Genomic DNA, 20871 nt, shown 5'->3' on the forward strand with positions numbered 1-20871 from the left:
AGAGGAAAGGACCCTGCTCCACAGAGAGGGGAGAGGGTTTCTGTGAGTGCCAGGGGGCTCCATTTCCCCTTCCACTAGCTCCCCATTTACAGAGAGCCAGAGCAGTACCTGCAGCAGAGAGCGGGAGTTGCTGGTGGCCTCAGAGGCACAGGCCCTGCAGCGCCTCGGGCACCTGGCGCAAGTGCCGCATGATACGGAGCTGGCGCATCACATTGGCCATGTCGTCGTCCTGCTGCAAGGGAACGAGAACCTGTCTGAGACTCAGACGCCTCCGAGGAATCAGGGGGGATTAACGGCCCCTGGAATCAGCAGCATTTCCACCCAGCCCCTGCCCACCTCTGAGGGATGGATTCCCCCTCCTGATTCCCAGGATGGAGTCTTGTTGTCCTTCCTAGTGACCTCCAGTGGCAACCCCCCTCCTTGTACGGGGAGCTCCTGCCACTTCCCCCTCAGTGCCCCTGACAGCTGTTCCACCTCCAATCCACAGCTCAAGTTCTCAGACCCCACTCCTCCAGCCCCACCCAGGTTGGGTAGGGAGGGGACTGTAGCGGGGGGAGCAGGAGGGATTCTGGCAGCAGTGAAGTGGGATGTGGGGAGGTTGAGACCTTTCCCCAAGTCACCCCAGCCACTAATGCTGAAGCCGCAGGATGGCAGCCCTGGTGAATGGGACGGATCGGCAGCCCCTGCTGACTAGGGTTACCATACGTCCGGTTTTTCCCGGACATGTCCTGCTTTTCGGCAATCAAACGCCTGTCCGGGGGGAATTGCCAAAAAGCCAAACATGTCCGGGAAAATGCCGGCCGGGCACTTCCCCTCCCGCGGCTGCTCTGATCTGCTCCGCTCCTCCCCTCTCAGACTTTAAGAGCCGAGCTGCCCGAGCCAGCGCTACCGGCTTCGGGCAGCCCCCCCTGCCTCCGGACCCCCAGCCGCCAGCCCGGCACTTCCCTTCCCGGGCTCCAGCTGCGCTGAGGAAGCGCCAGTCGGGGGCGCAGAGTCTGGGGGCTGCCCGGCAAACCGTGAAGCCGGTAGCGCTGGGGCAGCCCTTTCCCCATAGCTGGGAGTGGGAGGGAGGAGGGGGCTGAGTTAGGGCGGGGAAGGGGCGGAGTTGGGGCGGGGCTAGGGGGTGGGGAAATGGGCGGGGTCAGGGCCCGTGGAGGGTCCTCTTTTTTTATTTATTAGACATGGTAACCCTACTGCTGACTGAATCCTCCTGTTCTCTCCAGAAGGGGTCCAGCCTTGCCAGCAGCAGGACAAGCGTCCCCTGCCCATGTGCCTCAGCCCTGCCTGGTCAGACGCCATCACCCGTCAGTCCTTGGCCTCCCAGGCTGCCAGTTATGGGAGCAACTCTGGGTGGTGGCTCGGGTGACACAGACACCAGACCACTAGGAATTGGGTGCGGCCCTGTGGGACAGGAGAGTCTCGCAGAGGGCACTTGGGGGACTCTCCTGCCCTTCCCAAGAGCGATAGCACCCTGTCCTAAGAACGTAAGTCTGGGATAAAGCAAAGCTGGTCATTAATTAACCTGGCTAAAGAGCTGGGTGGAGCTGCTCCGGGGACAAGCTAGCTCGCTCCTGCTCATGGAGGTGAATTCATCTCCCTTCCCAGGAGCACCTGCTCTCCCTTTCATTCCCCACCAGGCTCCTTGTGCCAGGCCAGCGAATGGCCACAGGATGGGAATGAGGCCTGGGCCCCGCCCCAATCTCCTGAGGCTAATGCAGCTGCTCATCTTTTCCCCCATCAGCTGCTGGGTTTCCCCCAGGAGGGAGTAGGTGACAGGGAGAGAGAGACACACACATTTGTCCTTCTGGTTGCAGGGCTTGTGTCCTTCCAATCCCATTGGTGGCTGCACAGTGGGCAGAGTCCTCGCTGCGTGCCTGGCCCAACAGAATTGCAGGGCGTGGTGTGGAACACAGAAAGTGATAGAGAGACTCATCCTCCAGCCGGGGTCAGTCTCGGAGAAATTGGCTGGGGTCCCAGTCTCACTCTTCTAGCGGGTGCCATTTCCCAGCTGGGTTCCTTACCCCTCTGGTGCAGCAGCAGCTGGTAGAGCCGGTAAAGCCCCTCCCTGGCCTGCCGGCTGATGTCCTTGGCTGGGTCACTGACGGACAGAGCCAGCTGTGCCATGTGGTGACCCATCCTGGGGAATTCCGCTGAGTTCTAATGGACGGGAGAGGGAGAGGGGACTCCATCAGCATTTTCCTGTTAGCTCCCAGTCCCCCCGGGCCAGGACTCTCCTTCCCCTCAGCCCCTCTGCAGGAGATGCTAGAGGATAGGAGCTAGAGCCAGACCCTTAATTTCCTCTGCCCCCAAGGAAGCCTGGAGCACAGGGCTGTGGACAGGGCCCTCCATGAGGACTTGCTTCCCCAGCTGCTCCAGGATGACAGGGAGGCATGAACCTGGAGCACAGTCAGAGGTCACTTATGTCAAACTCAGGGAGGGTGATGGTGAATCTGAGCAGGGCCGTGCTGCTCTTAACGGCCCTGGCTCTCTCTCGCGGCACCCTGGACATGATCCAGTAGTTAATGTGCTGTGGGGAAAGGAAGCATTGCACTGACTGCCCTGACCAAGGATGCCCACTGGGGGCCCGGCTAGGAGGACAGACTGGAAAATGGATCTAAGAGTGAAGGTAAAATTGCCCCCACCCCTCTCATCGGGCTCACCTCCAAGATGTACTGGAGCCTGTCGGTGTCTGGGGACTCTACCAGCAGGTTCCCCAGCATGGCGTCCAGGAGGTCTGGCAAGACCCTAGGCAGATCCTGAAAGCAAGGGAGAGCCATGGGTCAGAATTAGGGAAACTGGGGCTAAACTTGCCACAGGATGGGAAGTGGGGTCTCTGGGAAGCACTGGTGAGACCCCCAAACACATATCCTGGCCTCTCTCCTTCACATCCCACTGCAGGCAATTAGCAAGGACTCATGGCAGGATGACAGCTGGCTCTTCAATCCATGACTTTAGCATGATCTACCTGAACTTGGGCGGTGTCCTTCTCCATGCCCAGGGTGAAGACGGCGTGCAGGGCAGCTCGGAGGAGGTGGGTCTCCAGCTCTGGCTCCAGGGCAGGTGTCATGGTGCTGGCAAGAGAGAGGAGCCGGTATTAGACTGTGCAGTACGGGGATGGGACTGGCACCAACACGCAGGTGAAACTGCAGGGAAATAGGCACAGGCTGGCAAGAAGGGAAACTGAGGCACCGAGCCAGGGAATGACAAGGCCAAGGTTTCTCACACAGACAGTGGCGGGGCAGGAATAGCCCCTGTTCCCTGCACCCTGCTGCCCCTCCTGTATCTGATCCTGGGTGTGAGCCTCTCCCCATTGCAAAGCCGTTGCAATGTTACTGGAGTGAAAAGAACAGCCCAGCCAGGAGAGAGTGAACCTTCCCCGCACCTCTGCCAGAGGAGCCACCCTTGGGCGGTGACCTGGGAGTGGGAGGGGCAGTGACTCCCAGCCCTGGGCCTGAGCAGCACTGGGGTTAGGGGAACCGGGCCGGCGGGTCTCGGTACCTGAGGTTGCCCACAGCAATCAGGGAGTTGGCGAGGACGGCGCCGGGTGGAGAGTTATCAGGCAGCTCCTCAATGAGCTCCTGTGAGACCCAAAGGAGCGTGTGAGATTCGGGCCTCACTGACACTTCCCAGTGAGGAGATTACACAGCCAGGGCCCCACACAACCAGCAGGATCCCCCCACCTGCCCCCCACTCCTCCGATTCCTGCCCAATAGTGACCACTCTCTGAATTTCTCCCGTCTCTTCTCCCCAGTCTTCAGCCCCAGCAATCTCTGCCCTCAGCTGCCCCTCCAGCACCAGCCATCCCCCATCCATTGGCCTGGGGAGACCCCTGCCCCTCCCATGTCTCTGTCCTCCCTCTGGGCGCCGTGTCTCGCTCACCACAATCCTCTCCGCCACAGCCGCCTTGCAGCAGTGCGGCTCCAGTGTGTCCTGCCCTCTCTGCTGTGCAGCGAGACGCGGGGTGGATGGCGTGCAGGAACACGAGCTGCTGGGCCTCCTCCTGCACCCACCAGGAGTGGGGTTAGGGGAGAGAGAGCCAGTTAGCCAGGGACCTCCCTGCCCCCAAACAGTAGCTGCAGGACTCAGGCCTGAATGGGGGATAGTGGGGACCCGCCCATTGTCCAAATCACCCACCACTCCACCACAAGCAGGGTCAGGAACTGGGACAGTGCCTGTGGGGGGAGGAGACCCGGCTAGTGTGTGACAGACACCCCCACCTCTGGGGTCCCAGATCATGGAGGAGAAAGGTCCCCATTAGGGCTGGTGGATCATCAGGGACAAGACCCTCTGCAGGGGGTCAGGTGCTGGGAAGGGGCAGGACAGTCTCGGTTCCAGCACAGCTGGGGAACGTTTGTACCTTTTCTCCGTCTTGGAGCTGCTCTCGGCTGTTATTGAGAGCAGCCTCCTCTGTGGCCACGTCCACCCATTCCTCCTCCTCGTCCCCTGAGTCCCTGGCGGTCCCTGCACCAGGGAGAGAAGGGGACAGGGTGACGCCTGCTGCCACTCGGGGGAAGGACAGGGGCACGCTGGGGCAATGTGTCCCCTTCCCACCTCCGGGACCCAGGGCAGATCGGGCCCCACACTCCCCCGTCTCAGTGATGCCTTCAGCCCCCAACTCCTGCAGGAGCCCATAGCAAAGAGACCCCCCCCACGCTGTCCTGGACTCCCTGGGAGGTGCCTCCCCCAACTGGAGCACCGAGGACCAAAGTGGCAGCATCTAGTGTCAGTGGGGTTCATGTGGCTCAGGCCAGACCCCTGGGCTGGGGATCCGCCCCCATAGCACTGATTGAGGGCCTGGGCCCAGGGTGTTCACAGCCCCGCCCTCACCTCTCCCTGAGCCCAGCCTGACTCCTCACCTGGAACAAAGCTGCGGCGCCCATCGGCCTCGCTGCTGCCCGAGTCCCAGGCACTGCTGCTGTCCCATGGGAAGCGGGCCGAGCTGCTGGTGGTGGGACAGGGATCCTCCACCTCCTGCCCTGGGGAGGCTGGAAGGTCCTCACTGACCGGGCCGGGCGATGCCTCCTGCTGGGAATCAGGGCTGGGCTCCTGGGGCTGCTGCTGCCCACACAACATGGCCCAGAGTCACTCTGCCCGGCTCCCCTCCTGCGCTGGGTCCTGCCTGCCCAGACGCAGCCTGGCCCAGCTCCATTTCGACCTGGCCTCTCCCACCTCGGCGCCTGCCCTGGGAGCGGGTTTTCTCCGCCAGAAGACTGGGCACTTCCACCTCCTGGCCTGGCCGGGAGCTCCTTCCCCGCCAGTGGGGACGGAGGGGCCGCTCTGCTCCCGGGGAAGATGGCAGCTGCTTCCCTCAGGCTCTGGGGCCACCTGCAGAGCCTTCTTCCTGAACATCCTCAGGAGCCTGGCCACCCTGGAACCGAGCGGGGAGCGGGCGTGAGTCTGGGGTCAAGGCAGCCTCTCACTAACCAGCCTGTTTGGTCCCTCCCCATCCCTGCCCCAGCCAGAGCAGCTCCTCCTCCCCCCACAGGGGTGCATGTAATGCAATCTACACGCACTGGCAGGAGTTCATTGCATGATCTGCTCCCAGCGTTCCCCCTCGTCACCTCTGGGGCTGCAATGCCCGGGGAGTCTCCTCCTTTTCCATCACTGGGCTCAGTCACTTTGGACAAGCAGCTCCCTCCTGCCGTCCCAGGCCACACTCCCCCCCAGGCTAGAGAAGGAACAGAACCCAGGAGTCTGGACTTCTCCTGGGAAACCATTCCCCAGGTCAAAGTCCCGAGGCAGAGCAAGGCCAGGACCCCCGCCTTTCCCATTGATTTCCATGCTCAGCAGCTCACAGGGTCTGGCCCAGCTCAGAGACGCTCAGCCTGGGGAACGGTCTCTCACAAGGGAAGCGTTGGGAGCCCCATTGCTGGGACCTTTCCAAACACACTGGAGACGGCTCTGGAGAAGCCCCTCCCCGGTCTGAGAGCGAGGGGCTCCTGGGGGCGGTTTGCAAATCCAATCTCCTTTGGGAGAGATTAGTTCCCCCTCTTTCTGCCTCTCCCCAGACAGACAGGGGACGCCAACGGGGAACCCTAATGCCACTCACTTGCTCTGCTGACGGAGCGATGGATGGAGGATGTTCAGTATCGTCCCTCGCCCTCCTCCTCACTCCCCAAAGCCAAGGCAGGCTGGAGAGGGTGGTGGTGACCTGAGGAGTTACCCTGCCCAGCCAGCAGGCAGGGGGATAGCACTGGGCGATCGACTGGCTGTGAAAACAAGAGTCTATCTTATTGCCAAGGGACAGAGAAACTCAGCCAGCAGCAGGGGGTGCAGAACACTGGCCTAATGCGGGGGTGACAGCACCTCCGGGATCCTGACATCCCGGCACTTTACACACCTTCCTGGAGCCTCCCAACCCCCCTGGTCTGTAGGGGCTGCTACCCCAACCCTACTGATGGGAAACAGGCCTGGGGTGGGGAAGCTACTGGCTCAGGGTCACACCAAGTGTCAGAGCCAGGGATGGGACCCAGCAGTCCTTATTTCCAGGCCCCTTCACTAACCACTGCTGCACACTCCCTCCCATAGCTGGCAATTACAACCAGGGAGTGTGCTCCGCTGGAGTGACTGGAGCAGGGAACTGGGAGTCAGGACTCCTGGGTTCCATTGCTGGTTTCCTATTGACCTGTGGGACTTTGGGTAAGTTGCTCCCCGCTCTAGGCTCTGTCCCCAGCAGTCAAATGGGGATTTCATACTTTCCCACTATTGGAAAGTGCTGGGAGAATCCCCCAGCAAAAGCTGCTCTGACAGTGCTAAGCAGCATCTGACCATTAGAGGTCAGAGCGCACTGCCCAGGAGGAGGAGTGTTTGGTTCTGGGCTGTTGGAGTGCGGGCTTTCAACCATCTGTGCACACATATTATACTAATTGCATCTAGACCACATCTCCCTAGTTTGCTTGTGAGAATGTCCTTATTAACACCAAGATGGATCACATCTACTGTTTACCCACCTCCACTAGGCCCGTAACCCTGCCAAAGTAGGAGCTAGGATTGGTTTGGAATGATTTGTTCTTGACAAGTCCATGCTCACTAGTCCTAAGAACCAAATTGTCCTGTAGGTGCTGACAAACTGATTGTTTAATAAGGAGTTCCAGGAGCTTTCCAGGTATGTTAATGGATGGGAAGACGTTCTTTTTCAGGGATCTCTGACAAGAACTGGGGCACAGCACTTAGTTTGTTGAGGCCATAAAATGGAGACAGGCACCTCTTCTCTTCTCCCAGCACCCCAGATACCTAAAAGGGTGGGACTCACATCCCTCAATGGGCTTTAAAAAAGACAATGGTTACAACGTGGCCCCAACCATTTCTGGTTTCTGCAGACTAGATGTTTTAGCAAAGTTTAGAATTCCTTGGTGCTCAACACCATGAAACTCCCCTTTCTCCTTTACAAAGGGCTTTAACGCCCCTTATCTCACCCAGGCTCTCGACTGCCCAAAGTTGGAGAATTGTCCCTGTTCCCATTGCAGAGCACTCCCCACGACACACACACAGAGTCCTCCTGGTGGTGGGAGGGGAACAGAGGAAAGGACAAAAGAAGTAAGAGATGAAGAGAAAGGAGGGAGGGATGGAGGAAAAGGTAAAACAAAAAGGACAAACCCTAATGTCCCCAGTGATTCTAAGGGACAAAATCCCAGGTGGGGAATAAAATTCGGCCACCTTAAGCTAGTGTTTTCCATGCCTAGAATTCAGCTGGCGCCAGATGCATCAGACTGAACAGGTTCCAAACCTCTCGGAGGCTCTTACCTTCTAAACAGGGACGTCTGTTTTCTAGTAAAATCAGGAAAAAGAAAGGAGAAAACTCAAAAGAGGTTCCTCCTGGCGCTCATGTACGTGACCCCTAATACTCTCTCAGTCCTCAAAGAGAGACCTCGAGAAGGAGACTTGCTGAAGCAAAGCTACAGGGGACTCTGAGGTTTCCCTGGCCCTGCGCCCCTGTCCTGCCTGGCTGATGTCAGCATCTCTCTGTGAGGTCACCACCTCCCCAGCACCTTTGACCAATAGGCTGATGTCCTGCAAAAGGCCTTTGTGATGTCACTCCCACACACACCCCTCCCCTGCAGTGCTAATGTCCTGCCGCAGGCCAGACACTTTGGAGGTTTGAGCTACTCTCTGTGGATCACCTCACTCAATGAGTGTTCATTCTAGGAAGCAAGCCGGCTAGACAGTAAAACATCAGATGCTGCTCCCAATACTACACTCGGTTTCTCAGAAATGAGTAGACTTTATGGCCAGAAGAGACAGTTAGAGCATCTAATCTGACCCCCTGCATATCACAGGCCTCCTGTCTACCACAATAGCTACTTTTGGGGTAAACACATTCCAGAAAGGCATCTAGTCTTTATTAAATGACATCAAGAGACGGAGAATCCACCACTTTCCTTGGTAGCTTCTTCCTGTGGTCAGTCATCCTCGCTGTTGAATATTTGTGCCTTATTTGTCATAGGAATTTGTCTCTTTTCACCTTCCAGCCATTCCCAAACCTCAGCCAGCATTTGTAGCTGACAAATCTCACGAATTGTCACAGATTGCGGTGTTACTAGAGAAGGTTTTGGAATTAACTGATAAGTCACTGGGACCAGATGGCATTGACCCAAGAGTTCTGAAAGAACTCAGATGTGAAATTGCGGAACTACTAATTATGGTTTGTAACCTGTCCTTTAAATCAGCTTCTGTATCCATGACTGGAAGATAGCTAATGTAACACCAATATTTAAAAAGGGCACTATTGGTGATCCCGGCAATTACAGACCAGTAAGTCTAATGTCAGTAACGGGCAAATTAGTTGAAACAATTGTAAAGAATAAAATTGTCAGACACATAGAAGAACATAAATTGTTGGGCAAAAGTCAACATAGTTTAGGTAAAGGGAAATCATGTCTTACTAATCTATTAGAGTTCTTTGAAGGGGTCAACAAACATGTGGACAAGGGGGATCCAGTGGATATAGTGTACTTAGATTTCCAGAAAGCCTTTGACAAGGTCCCTCACCAAAGGGTCTTATGTAAATTAAGTTGTCATGGGATAAGAGGGAAGATCCTTTCATGGATTGAGAACTGGTTAAAAGACAGGGAACAAAGGGTAGGAATAAATGGTAAATTTTCAGAATGGAGAGGGGTAACTAGTGGTGTTCCCCAAGGGTCAGTCCTAGGACCAATGCTATTCAACTTATTCATAAATGATCTGGAGAAAGGGGTAAAAAGTGAGGTGGCAAAGTTTGCAGATGATACTAAAGTGCTCAAGATAGTTAAGACCAAAGCAGACTGTGAAGAACTTCAAAAAGATCTCCCAAAACTAAGTGATTGGGCAACAAAATGGCAAATGAAATTTAATGTGGACAACGTAAAGTAATGCACATTGGGAAAAATAACCCCAACTATACATACAATATGATGGGGGCTAATTTAGCTACAACGAATCAGGAAAAAGATCTTGGAGTCATCGTGGATAGTTCTCTGAAGACTTCCACGCAGTGTGCAGCGGCAGTCAAAAAAGCAAACAGGATGTTAGGAATCATTAAAAAGGGGATAGAGAATAAGACAGAGAATATCTTATTGCCCTTATATAAATCCATGGTACACCCACATCTTGAATACTGTGTACAGATGTGGTCTCCTCATCTCAAAAAAATATATACTGGCATTAGAAAAGGTTCAGAGAAGGGCAATTAAAATGATTAGAGGTTTGGAAGGGGTCCCATATGAGGAGAGATTAAAGAGGCTAGGACTTTTCAGCTTGGAAAAGAGGAGACTATGGGGGGATATGATAGAGGTATATGAAATCATGAGTGATGTAAAGAAAGTGAATAAGGAAAAGTTATTTACTTGTTCCCATAATATAAGAACTCCACTATAACCTCCCTCCAGCCTGACAGTTCACCTTTCAGTACGACCCGTTGTAGTCTCCCCTTTAACCAATTCCTTATCCACCTTTCAATTTTCATATTGATCCTCATCTTTTCCAATTTAGCTAATAATTCCCCATGTGGAACCGTATCAAATGCCTTACTGAAATCGAGGTAAATTAGATCCACTGCGTTTCCTTTGTCTAAAAAATCTGTGACCTTCTCAAAGAAGGAGATCAGGTTGGTTTGGCACGCTCTACCTTTTGTAAAGCCATGTTGTATTATGTCCCAATTACCATTGACCTCAATGTCCTTAACTACTTTCTCCTTCAAAACATTTTCTGAGACCTTGCATACTACAGATGTCAAACTAACAGGCCTGTAGTTACCCAGATCACTTTTTTCCCCTTTCTTAAAGCTAGGAACTATGTTAGCAATTCTCCAGTCATACGGAACAACCCCTGAGTTTACTGATTCATTAACATTTTTTGCTAATGGGCTTGCAATTTCATATGCCAGTTCCTTTAATATTCTTGGATGAAGATTATCTGGGACCCCCGATTTAGTCCCATTAAACTGTTCGAGTTTGGCTTCTAACTCAGATGTGGTAATATCTACCTCCATATCCTCATTCCCATTTGTCATCCTACCATTATCTCTAAGCTCCTCATTAGCCTCTTAAAGACTGAGGCAAAGTATTTGTTTAGATATTGGGCCATGCCTAGATTATCCTTAACCTCCACTCCATCCTCAGTGTTTAGCGGTCCCACTTCTTTCTTTGTTTTCTTATTTATATGGCTATAGAACCTGTCACACCTTTTACTATTGGTTTGAATTCCCTTTGCAAGGTCCAACTCTACATGGCTTTCGGCCTTTCTCACTTTGTCCCTACATTTTCTGACCTCAGTAAGGTAGCTTTCCTTGCTGATCACTCCCATCTTCCACACCTTGTAGGATTTCTGCTTTTTCTTAATCATCTCTCTGAGATGCTTGCTCATCCAACTTGGTCTACAACTCCTGCCTAAGAATTTCCCCCCTTTTCTTGGGATGCAGGCTTCTGATAGTTTCTGCAACTTTGACTTGAAGTAATTCCAGGCCTTCTCCACCTTTAGATCCACAAGTTCTTCAGTCCAATCCACTTCCCTATCTAATTTCCTTAATTTTTTAAAGTTAGCCCTTTTGAAATCAAAAACCCTAGTCACAGATCTATTTTTGCTTACCCTTCCATTACCCTTCCATTTAGTTTAAACTGAATTAGCTCATGATCGCTCAAACCAAGGCTGTCCCCTACAACCATTTCTTCTAAGAGATCCTCACTACCCACACCAAATCTAAAATGGCATCCCCTCTTGTTGGTTCTTCAACTACTTGGTGAAGGAATCCATCAGCTATCACATCTAGGAAAATCTGAGCCCTATTATATTACTAGCACTTGTCCTTCAGTCTATATCTGGGAAGTTAAAGTCTCCCATGATCACACAATTCCCATTAGTATTTACTTCATTAAAAACATTAAAGAGGTCTCTATCCCTATCCAAATCAGACTCCTGTTCTAACAGACAGCAAACCCCCCAAAGACAGGGATAGAGCCCAGAAATCGAGATGGTGGGGAAATTTCATTGAAACCGTTTCTGTCCGAAAATCCCATTCAAACTAAACCACTTTGTTTCTTGAAATCATATCAAGTGGCATGAAAATTCTTTGCAAAAATATTTTGTTGCAAAACAAAAGCATCTTCTGTGTCACAAAAAGAACAGGAGTACATGTTTGTCTCGTCGCACACAAAGAGGAGACACTTAGATCTCAAAAATTAGATAAGATGTTTCAGTCTGAGCTAAGTAGTTGCTGCTCTTAACAATTGCAACATAATAAAATACAAATAAAATAGACTATTTCAGCCATTCTATTATGTCCTAATCTGATCTGAGTAAACATGATAGGACACCTCATCTTATGCACTGCTCCTAGTGACACTCTCCAATAGATCCCCATCCTCCACCTGTCGGGAGGTAGGTAGGAGCGGATTGTTATCCCTACTTGAAAGAGGGAGAAGCTAAGGCTGAGAAAGGAGAATTGACTTGTCTTAGGTCACACAGCCAGTCCGTGGCAGAGTTGGGAATAGGACCCAAGAGCCCTGATTTTCAAACTAACCATCGGATCTTGAATTTCAGACATTGAATGACCTGAATAAAGTGTTCTCAAGTGAGTTCCAGACCAGCAAGAGTTCATAGTAATTATTCAGCAAGTATTTTAGGAGAACTGGAATGGTAGAGAAAATAATGAACTGCAGAGAAGCAGCAAAATTTGTTGAACATATGACTGGTTATGACTATTTACTTGGTCTTAAAAGAAAACAACAGGGACCTGAGTCTCCTCCCTGTCAATAACCCCCTGCTCAGCCAATCAGGGTAGCGACTGAGGGGCGGGAGGATGAGGGTTCTCACCAGAGAGCCCAAAGGATGGCCCAGGTCACCGCTGGGGATCACTGTCTGAGCACTATTTCAACGCCACATTTTTCAGTGGACCTCCCACAATGGGAGTTGTAGAGCACCCCCTACGACACAGACCCCCCCCCCCCTCCTGGTGGTGGGAGGGGAACGGGGAAAGGACAAAAGAAGTAAGAGATGAAGAGAAAGGATGGAGGGATGGAGGAAAAGGTAAAAGAAAAAGGACAAACCCTAATGTCCCCAGTGATTTTAAGGGACAAAATCCCAGGTGGGGAATAAAATTCGGCCACCTTAAGCTAGTGTTTTCCATGCCTAAAATTCAGCTGGCGCCAGATGCATCAGACTGAACAGGTTCCAAACCTCTCGGAGGCTCTTACCTTCTAAACAGGGACGTCAGTTTTCTAGTGAAATCAGGAAAAATAAAGGAGAAAACTCAAAAGAGGTTCCTCCTGGCGCTCACGTACGTGACCCCTAATACTCTCTCAGTCCTCAAAGAGAGACCTCGAGAAGGAGACTTGCTGAAGCAAAGCTACAGGGGACTCTGAGGTTTCCCTGGCCCTGCGCCCCTGTCCTGCCTGGCTGATGTCAGCATCTCTCTGTGAGGTCACCACCTCCCCAGCACCTTTGACCAATAGGCTGAGTTCCTGCAAAAGGCCTTTGTGATGTCACTGCCACACCCACTCCTCCCCTGCAGTGCTAATGTCCTGCCACAGGGCAGACACTTTGGAGGTTTGAGCTACACAAAGAGGAGACACTTAGATCTCAAAAATTAGATGAGATGTTTCAGTCTGAGCTAAGTAGTTGCTGCTCTTAACAATTGCAACATAATAAAATACAAATAAAATAGACTATTTCAGCCATTCTATTATGTCCTAATCTGATCTGAGTAAACATGATAGGACATGAAAGGCCTTTGTGATATCACTGCCACACCCACCCCTCCCCTGCAGTGCTAATGTCCTGCCACAGGGCTGACACTTTGGAGGTTTGAGCTACTCCCTGTGGATCACCCCACTCAATGAGTGTTCATTCTAGAAAGCAAGCCGGCTAGACAGTAAAACATCACAAGCTGCTCCCAATGCTACACTCGGTTTCTCAGAAATGAGTAGACTTTATGGGCAGCAGAGACCGTTAGAGCATCTAATCTGACCCCCTGCATATCACAGGCCTCCTGTCTACCACAATAGCTACTTTTGGGGCAAACACATTCCGGAAAGGCATCTAGTCTTTATTAATGACATCAAGAGATGGAGAATCCACCACTTTCCTTGGTAGCTTCTTCCTGTGGTCAATCATCCTCGCTGTTGAATATTTGTGCCTTATCTGTCATAGGAATTTGTCTCTTTTCACCTTCCAGCCATTGGGTCTTGTTCTGCCTTTCTCTGCTAGACTAGAGAGCCCTTTAATACCCAGTATTTTCTCTCCATTAAGGCACTTCAACACTTCAATGAAGTCCCCTTCAATCTTCTTTTGATAAGCTAAACAGGTTGAGCTCTTTCCATAGCTCACTAGAAGGCATTTTTCTCCAGCCCTCAGAACATTTCATGGCTCTTTGCTGCCCCAGCTCCAATTTCTAGGACCATCTTTTTCAAAGGAGGACACCAAGACTGGAGGCAGTATTCCAATAGCAGTCTCACTGCTGCTGTGTCACCTCCCTATCCTACTCACGGCTCTGCTCCTACGTCTAATGATGGCTTTAGCCCTGTTCACCACAGCATCACACTGGGAGCTCATGTTGAGTGGCTTCTCCACTCTGGCCCCTAAATCCTTTTCAGAGTCACTGCTTTCCTGGATCCACGTCCCCATTCTGGAGGTGTGGCCGGCGTGCCTTGTTGCCACGTATAGGACCTTGCATTGGGCTCTGCTCAAACTTGTTTTCTTTGAATGGGTCCAGCTGGCCGAATGAGCCAGATCACTCTGTATCACTGCCCTCTCCCCATCAGGAATTACCACTCTGCCTGTATTTTGTCACCCCTCAATCTTATCCGCAGTGATTGTATGTTTTCTCCCAATTCATTGATAACAATTATTTTAAAAAATTAGTCCTTGAGAGCTTCTTCAGACCCTTAGTACCCAGGACCTGCTCCCCACATCACAGTGAGAAATGCTGTCCAGCCCTGCTGGTACAGAGGGGATAAGCACAGAACAAACGTACCTTTAGGAGCTGTGTTGTCCATAGGCTCTGAACAACATGTGGGGGTCAGCAGATTACAAACGCACGACAGACCTGTAGTGTAGACAGGTCCCAACTGTGTCTCGGTTTCCCACCCTGTAAAATGGGGAGAAGAAACAAAACCTTGATTAGCTCCATTTGATAGCTGGGGAAACCGAGGCACCCAGCGGTGCAGAGACTCGCTCATGGTCCCAAAGCCAGGAATAGAAAACAGCAGATCTGATAGCCAGGCCTGGGACCTAACCCTGGTTTTCCTGGCCTTGCTGCTCTAAGTTTAGTCACAGCCGCCATGTCTTTTCCCCCGTGTCCCTTAACCCCACGTCACTGCAGAAGAGAGATTTTCTGGTAGCCAGCTGGCTCTCCTACATATGGATGTCGTTCCAAAAGACGTGCTCTGACTCAGTCCCATGCTATGGTTGGCTGAAGGAACCACGTGGTCACATTCTAGCCCTGAGTTGTACAGGAGGGGCGACTAGATGCACATAATGGTCCTTTCTGACCTGAACCTCTATCAATCGCTACATTTTCTGCTGCTAGGAAGAGAGCTCTGGACCTATTTTCTCTCATTCACTTTCAGTCGGAATAATTTCAATCCAGGCCAAAGGATTTCCTCTTCCATTGTGTCTTCAGCACCTTTGGGAGCAACCAGTTACTGTTACCCACAGGTTACCAGTTTCAACCTGTCCCAGGGTGAGATGGCCAGGAAAGGGGTTGGAGCTCAACTGCACCTGGCCGAGGTGATGCAGGTCCCTAGGGTGAAGGGAATAAGTGTGGGGGTCACGTGACAAGACTCAGCCTGTGACTAGGACCCAGGTGTGACGTTATTGATATAATCTGGGACCATATAGATCATTGTTGCAACCGAGGTCCTGTAGTGGCACGCAAATCTTGTATAAAGGGGGTCAAATGGGGTGTCTAAGACAAGATTATGGTTTACTGGTTATGATTATGCTGTCTATATGTGTGTATTACTTTTGTAGTTGAAGTTATGAATATTGGCTCTATACTGTCTGTATTTCAAACTTATGCTATGCTGCTGGGTGACATCCCAGACAAACTGGTGTTAGCTCTGCCGAGCCTGCTTGATGGCCCATTAAGGACCATCAGCTATACAATGGACCCATTGAGAGAAGGCAAATATGCCTTGAGACTCAGCAAAGTATGCAGGAACTTGCCCATGTGACTCCAGACTCCATTTTGCTGTAATTTTCCACAGTAAGAACAAAGAGGTGTTCTTACACCTGGAAAAGACTATATAAGGCTGATGCCTCATCTCCATCTTGTCTTCAATCCTGCTTCATACCTCTGGAGGAACTTTGCTACAAGCTGAAGCTTTGAACAAAGGACTGAGGACCCATCCCAGCGGGGGATGTATTCCAGAGACTTGATTTGAACCTGCAGTTTATTCCATTGCTGCTGCAAGCCTGAACCAAGAACTTTGCCATTACTGTATGTAATTGATTCCATTTAACCAATTCTAACGCTCATCTCTATCTTTTTCCTTTTATGAATAAACCTTTAGATTTTAGATTCTGAAGGATTGGCAACAGCGTGATTTGTGGGTAAGATGTGATTTGTATATTGACCTGGGTTTGGGGCTTGGTCCTTTGGGATCAGGAGAACCTTTTTCTTTTACTGGGGTATTGGTTTTCATAACCATTTGTCCCCATAACGAGTGGCACTGGTGGTAATACTGGGAAACTGGAGTGTCTAAGGAGATTGCTTGTGAGACTTGCGGTTAGCCAGTGGGGTGAGACCGAAGTCCTCTTAGTCTGGCTGGTTTGGTTTGCCTTAGAGGTGGAAAAACCCCCAGCCTTGGGCTGTAACTGCCCTATTTGAGCAATTTGTCCTGAGTTGGCACTCTCAATTGGGTTCCGCCAGAACCGCATTGTCACACCAGGCCTGCTGAGAGATAGAAGGGCAGCCTGTACTCAGCCAGGAGAGAGACCCCAAGGGAAGCAGGCATGGGAGGGGCTTGGAGCGTCCTTTAAAGGTCAGGGACAAGCTGGGAAGGGGCCAGGCTGAGCACTAAGGACAAGGCCCTAGGAGGGAAAGACAGGGCAGTTTAGGAGATGGGGCAGATAGTCCAGTTGGTTTCGGCTCCCAGGACCAGACACCCAGAGGTGAAGGTGATTGTCGGGGCTTCTGTCCTTCTTCCCCAGTGTAGATTTGATAGTGGAGAAGACTGATGCCGTAAGGGGGAAGTGAGTTACCCCAAGGTCACCCAGTGAGTTTATATCACCAATGCATACTCGGAAGGATCCAATAGAAATATGGATTTTCCAGTCTCTTCTTTCTAGGAGTCCCCAGGGCTAAGGTAAAACCCCTGCGGCCCCTCCCCATTCTGCTCACCTCCAAGATGTGCTGGAGTTTGTCTGTGCTGGGGGGTGCTGTCAGCAGGATCGAGAGCTCGTCATCCATGTTCTCTGGGCAGGCCTTGCTCAGAGCCTGCCAGCGGAGGGAGACCAGGGGTCAGGAGCCTGCATTAGCACCGGTGTGCCATTGACCAAGAGCTGGCTGAGGTAAGCGCCGCCTGGCCGGAGCTCGCACCCAGAAACCCTGCCCCAGGTCGGAACCCCCTCCCACACCCAAATTCCCTCCCAGACCTCACACCCGGCACCCCAACCCCCTGCCCCAGGTCGGAACCCCCTGCTGTACCCTAATCCCTCCCAGACCCCACACCCCCACCCCAATCCCCTACCCCAGCCCTGAGCCCCCTCCCGCACCCAAACTCCCTCCCAGAGTCCGCACCCCAACCCTCTGTCCCAGCCCGGATCCCCCTCTGGCACCCCAACCCCCTAATCTCCAGCCCAATCCCAGAGCCCGCATCCCCACCGGAGCCCTCACCCCTCCCTGCACTCCAACCCCCAGCTCCAACCCAGTGAAAGTGAGTGAGGGTGTGAGAGCGAACGACTGAGAGAGGTGGGCTGGGCTGGAGTGAGTGAGGGTGGGGCCTTGGGGAAGGGAATGAAAGGGGTTGGGTCAAGGGCGTTTGGTTTTGTGCAAGTAGAAAGTTGGCAACCCTACTTAAGGACCTTTGAAAAGCAGCCTCCTTAGCACCGCTCCTGATACCAGGGGCCAAGGCGCCCCCGGACATGAGAACCACAATAGGCCAGAGCAAAACGCTGCGTTAGAAATCGGAGCTCAGGCTGCCAAGCGAACGATAGCTGACAGACAGGAGATGCAGGAATTAAGGTTGTGCCTTCAGCCAGCAACTGGTGTTCATCCGTTTGCACCACACACACACCTGTAGGCAGGGCCACTATTTCCTTGTCTGTCTGCCTGTTTAGCGTCTCTCGGTCCTTACTGTGCCCATCACCGTGGTGTCTGAGTGGCAAACCAAGGGTTTGACGTGTGCATATGAAACTGCCTGACTGGAAGGACGTGGTTTGGTGTGGATCAGTGACTGCTGGGGCGATTGGTGACAGAAGGCTCTGAGGGCCTGGCTCATTCCGACCTGGCTCATTCCAATGGCTTCTACAGCTCAGAGCAGCCCAGTCTCCTGCCTGGGTCCGACGCAAACCAGGAAGTATAGGACCACGGTTAATAAGAACAGCTCAAAAGATCATTTTCGCTGACCCAGCCCTGCACAGATTTCCAGCTTAGGTTTGCATTTTCAGCAAAAGTTCTTCTTGATTATTTTCTCCCAACCCCCTTCTGCCTCCATAATAGCCAGCCACCCCGTCAGTCGCATCCTGGGGCGCTCCAGGGACAGCGTGTGTGCGTGTATGTGTACATCTGTACATATGTGTATGTGTACATGTGTGTATGTATGCGTGTACGTGTATGTGCACATGAGTGTGTGCACATGTGAGTGTGCGTGTGTATGTGTGTACATGTACCCCAGTCAGATGTATACATCTGGATTTTCTTTGAAAGAATTTTCAAATTGAGCTGATCAAGTGCAATGGCAAAGCACCCAATTCCTCTGCCCCCCAACTGCCTTTGCTGCTTTAACGTACAACCTGCTCCGCTGGCACCTCTGACTCCTGAAAGCCCTAACGCTCCCGGGGAGCAGGCCGTGCCCTGCCCTGCCCTGGCTGCCCCGGGTGTTACCTCGGAGGGAATCGTTCCAGATTCCAATGGGTGGCAGGTCCAGGGAAGAGCCTTATCTGGCGGGAGGCTGTACCAGACCCGCCCGACCCAGGCAGGCTCCCAGGTACTCTCTGCTCGGGGCTGATAAGGCTCCTTAGCAGTTTCTCTCCAAACAAATTCCAGTTCAAGACACCTGAGAGCTCCACAACAGAGCAGCATCCCCAGAACGCAGCAGGGCGGGGGTTAGGGGGAGCAGTCGGTAGCAGCACCTGCCCCTCGTACGGCAGAAGCGAGAAGTGCCAGCCTCTCTGCACAGAGCAGCAGCGTTCAGCATGGGCCAGACGTGCTGCGGTGATGGGTAAGAGCGGGCTCGGAGAGCCAGAGGGTCTGTGGGGAAGCGCTGGGCCCTTCTGCTCTGCACTAGGGCCGGGTGGGCGTGTTCAGCTGGGATTGGAACCCACCAGCACTTGTGGGTGTGAATGTGGGGCTGGAACTCAATGTGGGGCGCTACTGGGGGGAAGGGCAGAGAGACACCTTGGCTGAGACCCCAGCTCCAGAGAGACAGTCACTCCTGCCCAGCCGGGTAAAATTGCCCAGCTGTGTGACAGCCCCCCCAACCCCGAGGGGTCCCCCCCCCCCCCCGGTATGTCACAGCAGGGTAATGTGCATACTGAACGGCAGGGGTTGCCAGAGACTGGCTGGGAGAGGCCTTTGGGGATGGAGGAAGCAGCACTAAGGTACATGCCAACCTCCCTACAGAGGAGGGGCCGTGCCCCACAGGTGTGGGGCAGGGAGCTGGGACACTGCGTGGTGGGTCATTGTCTGGCCCAGGCCCTTCCTAGCTGGAGGCCGAGGCATTTTCTTCAGGTCACCTTCCGCTGCAGCTTGGCCACGGGCCCCCATACCCTCTAGCCCAGCCAGGGATCCCAAGTGGGGATTGTCACGGCTGGCTCCTCCCTGCCGCCAGCAGCTCTTCACTGCCAGGGAATTCCTGAAATCCTGTGTGCTCCTCCCCCCACACCTCCTGGGGCTGTGAGTGCCCTCCCCCCGGACAGCCCCTCCCCCGAGCTCTGAGTGCCCCTGGCCAGTCCCTCCCCTCAGCGCCCCCCCCCCACTTCCTGGGGCTCTGAGTGCCCTCAGCCTGTCCCCCTCCCACACCCCGGGGCTGAGTGACCTTGGCCAACCCCCGTCCCTTCAGGAGGAACTCCCAGTACCCACCCAGCCCCCACACCTCAGGGTTCCCCTCCCTGCGGCTCTGTGGCTGTACCAGGGTGGTCCGGCTTCCCCAGGGGGCAATTTAAAGGACCTAGGGCTCCCAGCAGGGGCCGGAGCCCCAGGCCCTTTAAATTGCCACCAGACCCCCACTGCTGGAGCCCTGGGGTAGGGCTGTGGGGCTCTGGGGGCTATTTAAAAAGTCCGGGACTCCCGCTGCCTCTACCGCCCCGGCCCTTTAAATAGCCACTGGAGCCCCGCTGCTTCCCCAGGGCTCCTGCGGCTATTTAAAGGGCCGGGGCGGTAGAAGCAGGGGAGCCCTGGGCCCTTTAAATAGCCCCCAGAGCCCTGGGATAGCGGGGGGCTCGGGGGCTATTTAAAGCTGCCTCTGCTGCACCCCGTCCCCGCACCAGCCCACACCCCCTGCCCTGCAGGCAGCCAGCCCTGTCTCCAGCCAGCCCTGCACCCCCTGTCCGCAGCCAGCCCCTGCTGCACCCCTGCCCTACCTCCAGCCCCGCCACCCCTGTTCTGCCCGCACCAGCCCTGCCCCCCTGCCCTGCCTGCAGCCAGCCCTGCACCCCCTGCCCACAGCCAGCCTCTGCCGCACCCCCTGCCCTGTCTCCAGGCAACCCCTGCCGCACCCCCCTGCGGCCCTGCCCAAAGCCAGCCAGCCCCACACACCCCTGTCTCCAGCCAGCCCCGCACCCCTTGCCCTGCCTGCAGCCAGACCCTACCTCCAGTGAGCCCCTGCCCTGCCTCCAGCCAGCCCCATGTCCACTGGTGCCCTGCAGTTCCCAGGGCAGTCACCCTGCACACCTGCTTCAATGAGGGGGGCAGGGAGCAGCTGGGACCCACACATGTGCACACCACTAGGGTGACCAGACAGCAAGTGTGAAAAATCGGGACAGGGGGTGGGGGATAATAGGATCCTATAAGAAAAAGACCCAAAAATCGGGACTGTCCCTATAAAATCAGGACATCTGGTCACCCTAGCACACCCCCAGGGAGTGGCGGCGACCCAGACACGTGAAATGGAGCTCATTAATAACCGATCAACAGCATATATGATGCAATGTACAGAATATATAATTTTATTTTTTATATAGTTATGGAAAGTAAATAATACATGCAAGAAATTAAAGGCTTTTTTTCCCATTATTTTT

General features: G+C 53.3%; 1 protein-coding gene across 1 annotated transcript; it reads right to left on the reverse strand.

Moving 5' to 3' along the window:
- Positions 1 to 650: 650 nt before the first annotated feature.
- LOC135977879 (uncharacterized) lies at positions 651 to 5156 on the reverse strand. The gene is made up of 7 exons (XM_065579039.1): positions 4857 to 5156; positions 4358 to 4461; positions 3880 to 4000; positions 3499 to 3578; positions 2966 to 3071; positions 2661 to 2756; positions 651 to 2157 (listed from the first exon to the last, which is right to left on the reverse strand). The coding sequence occupies exons 1-7, from the start codon at positions 4878 to 4880 to the stop codon at positions 1930 to 1932; spliced, it is 759 nt and encodes a 252-aa protein (XP_065435111.1). The 5' UTR covers positions 4881 to 5156; the 3' UTR covers positions 651 to 1929.
- Between the last annotated feature and the right edge of the window lie 15715 nt (positions 5157 to 20871).

This window comes from Chrysemys picta, unplaced genomic scaffold, assembly GCF_011386835.1.
Source record: "Chrysemys picta bellii isolate R12L10 unplaced genomic scaffold, ASM1138683v2 scaf56, whole genome shotgun sequence".
NCBI classification, from domain to species: Eukaryota; Metazoa; Chordata; order Testudines; family Emydidae; genus Chrysemys; species Chrysemys picta.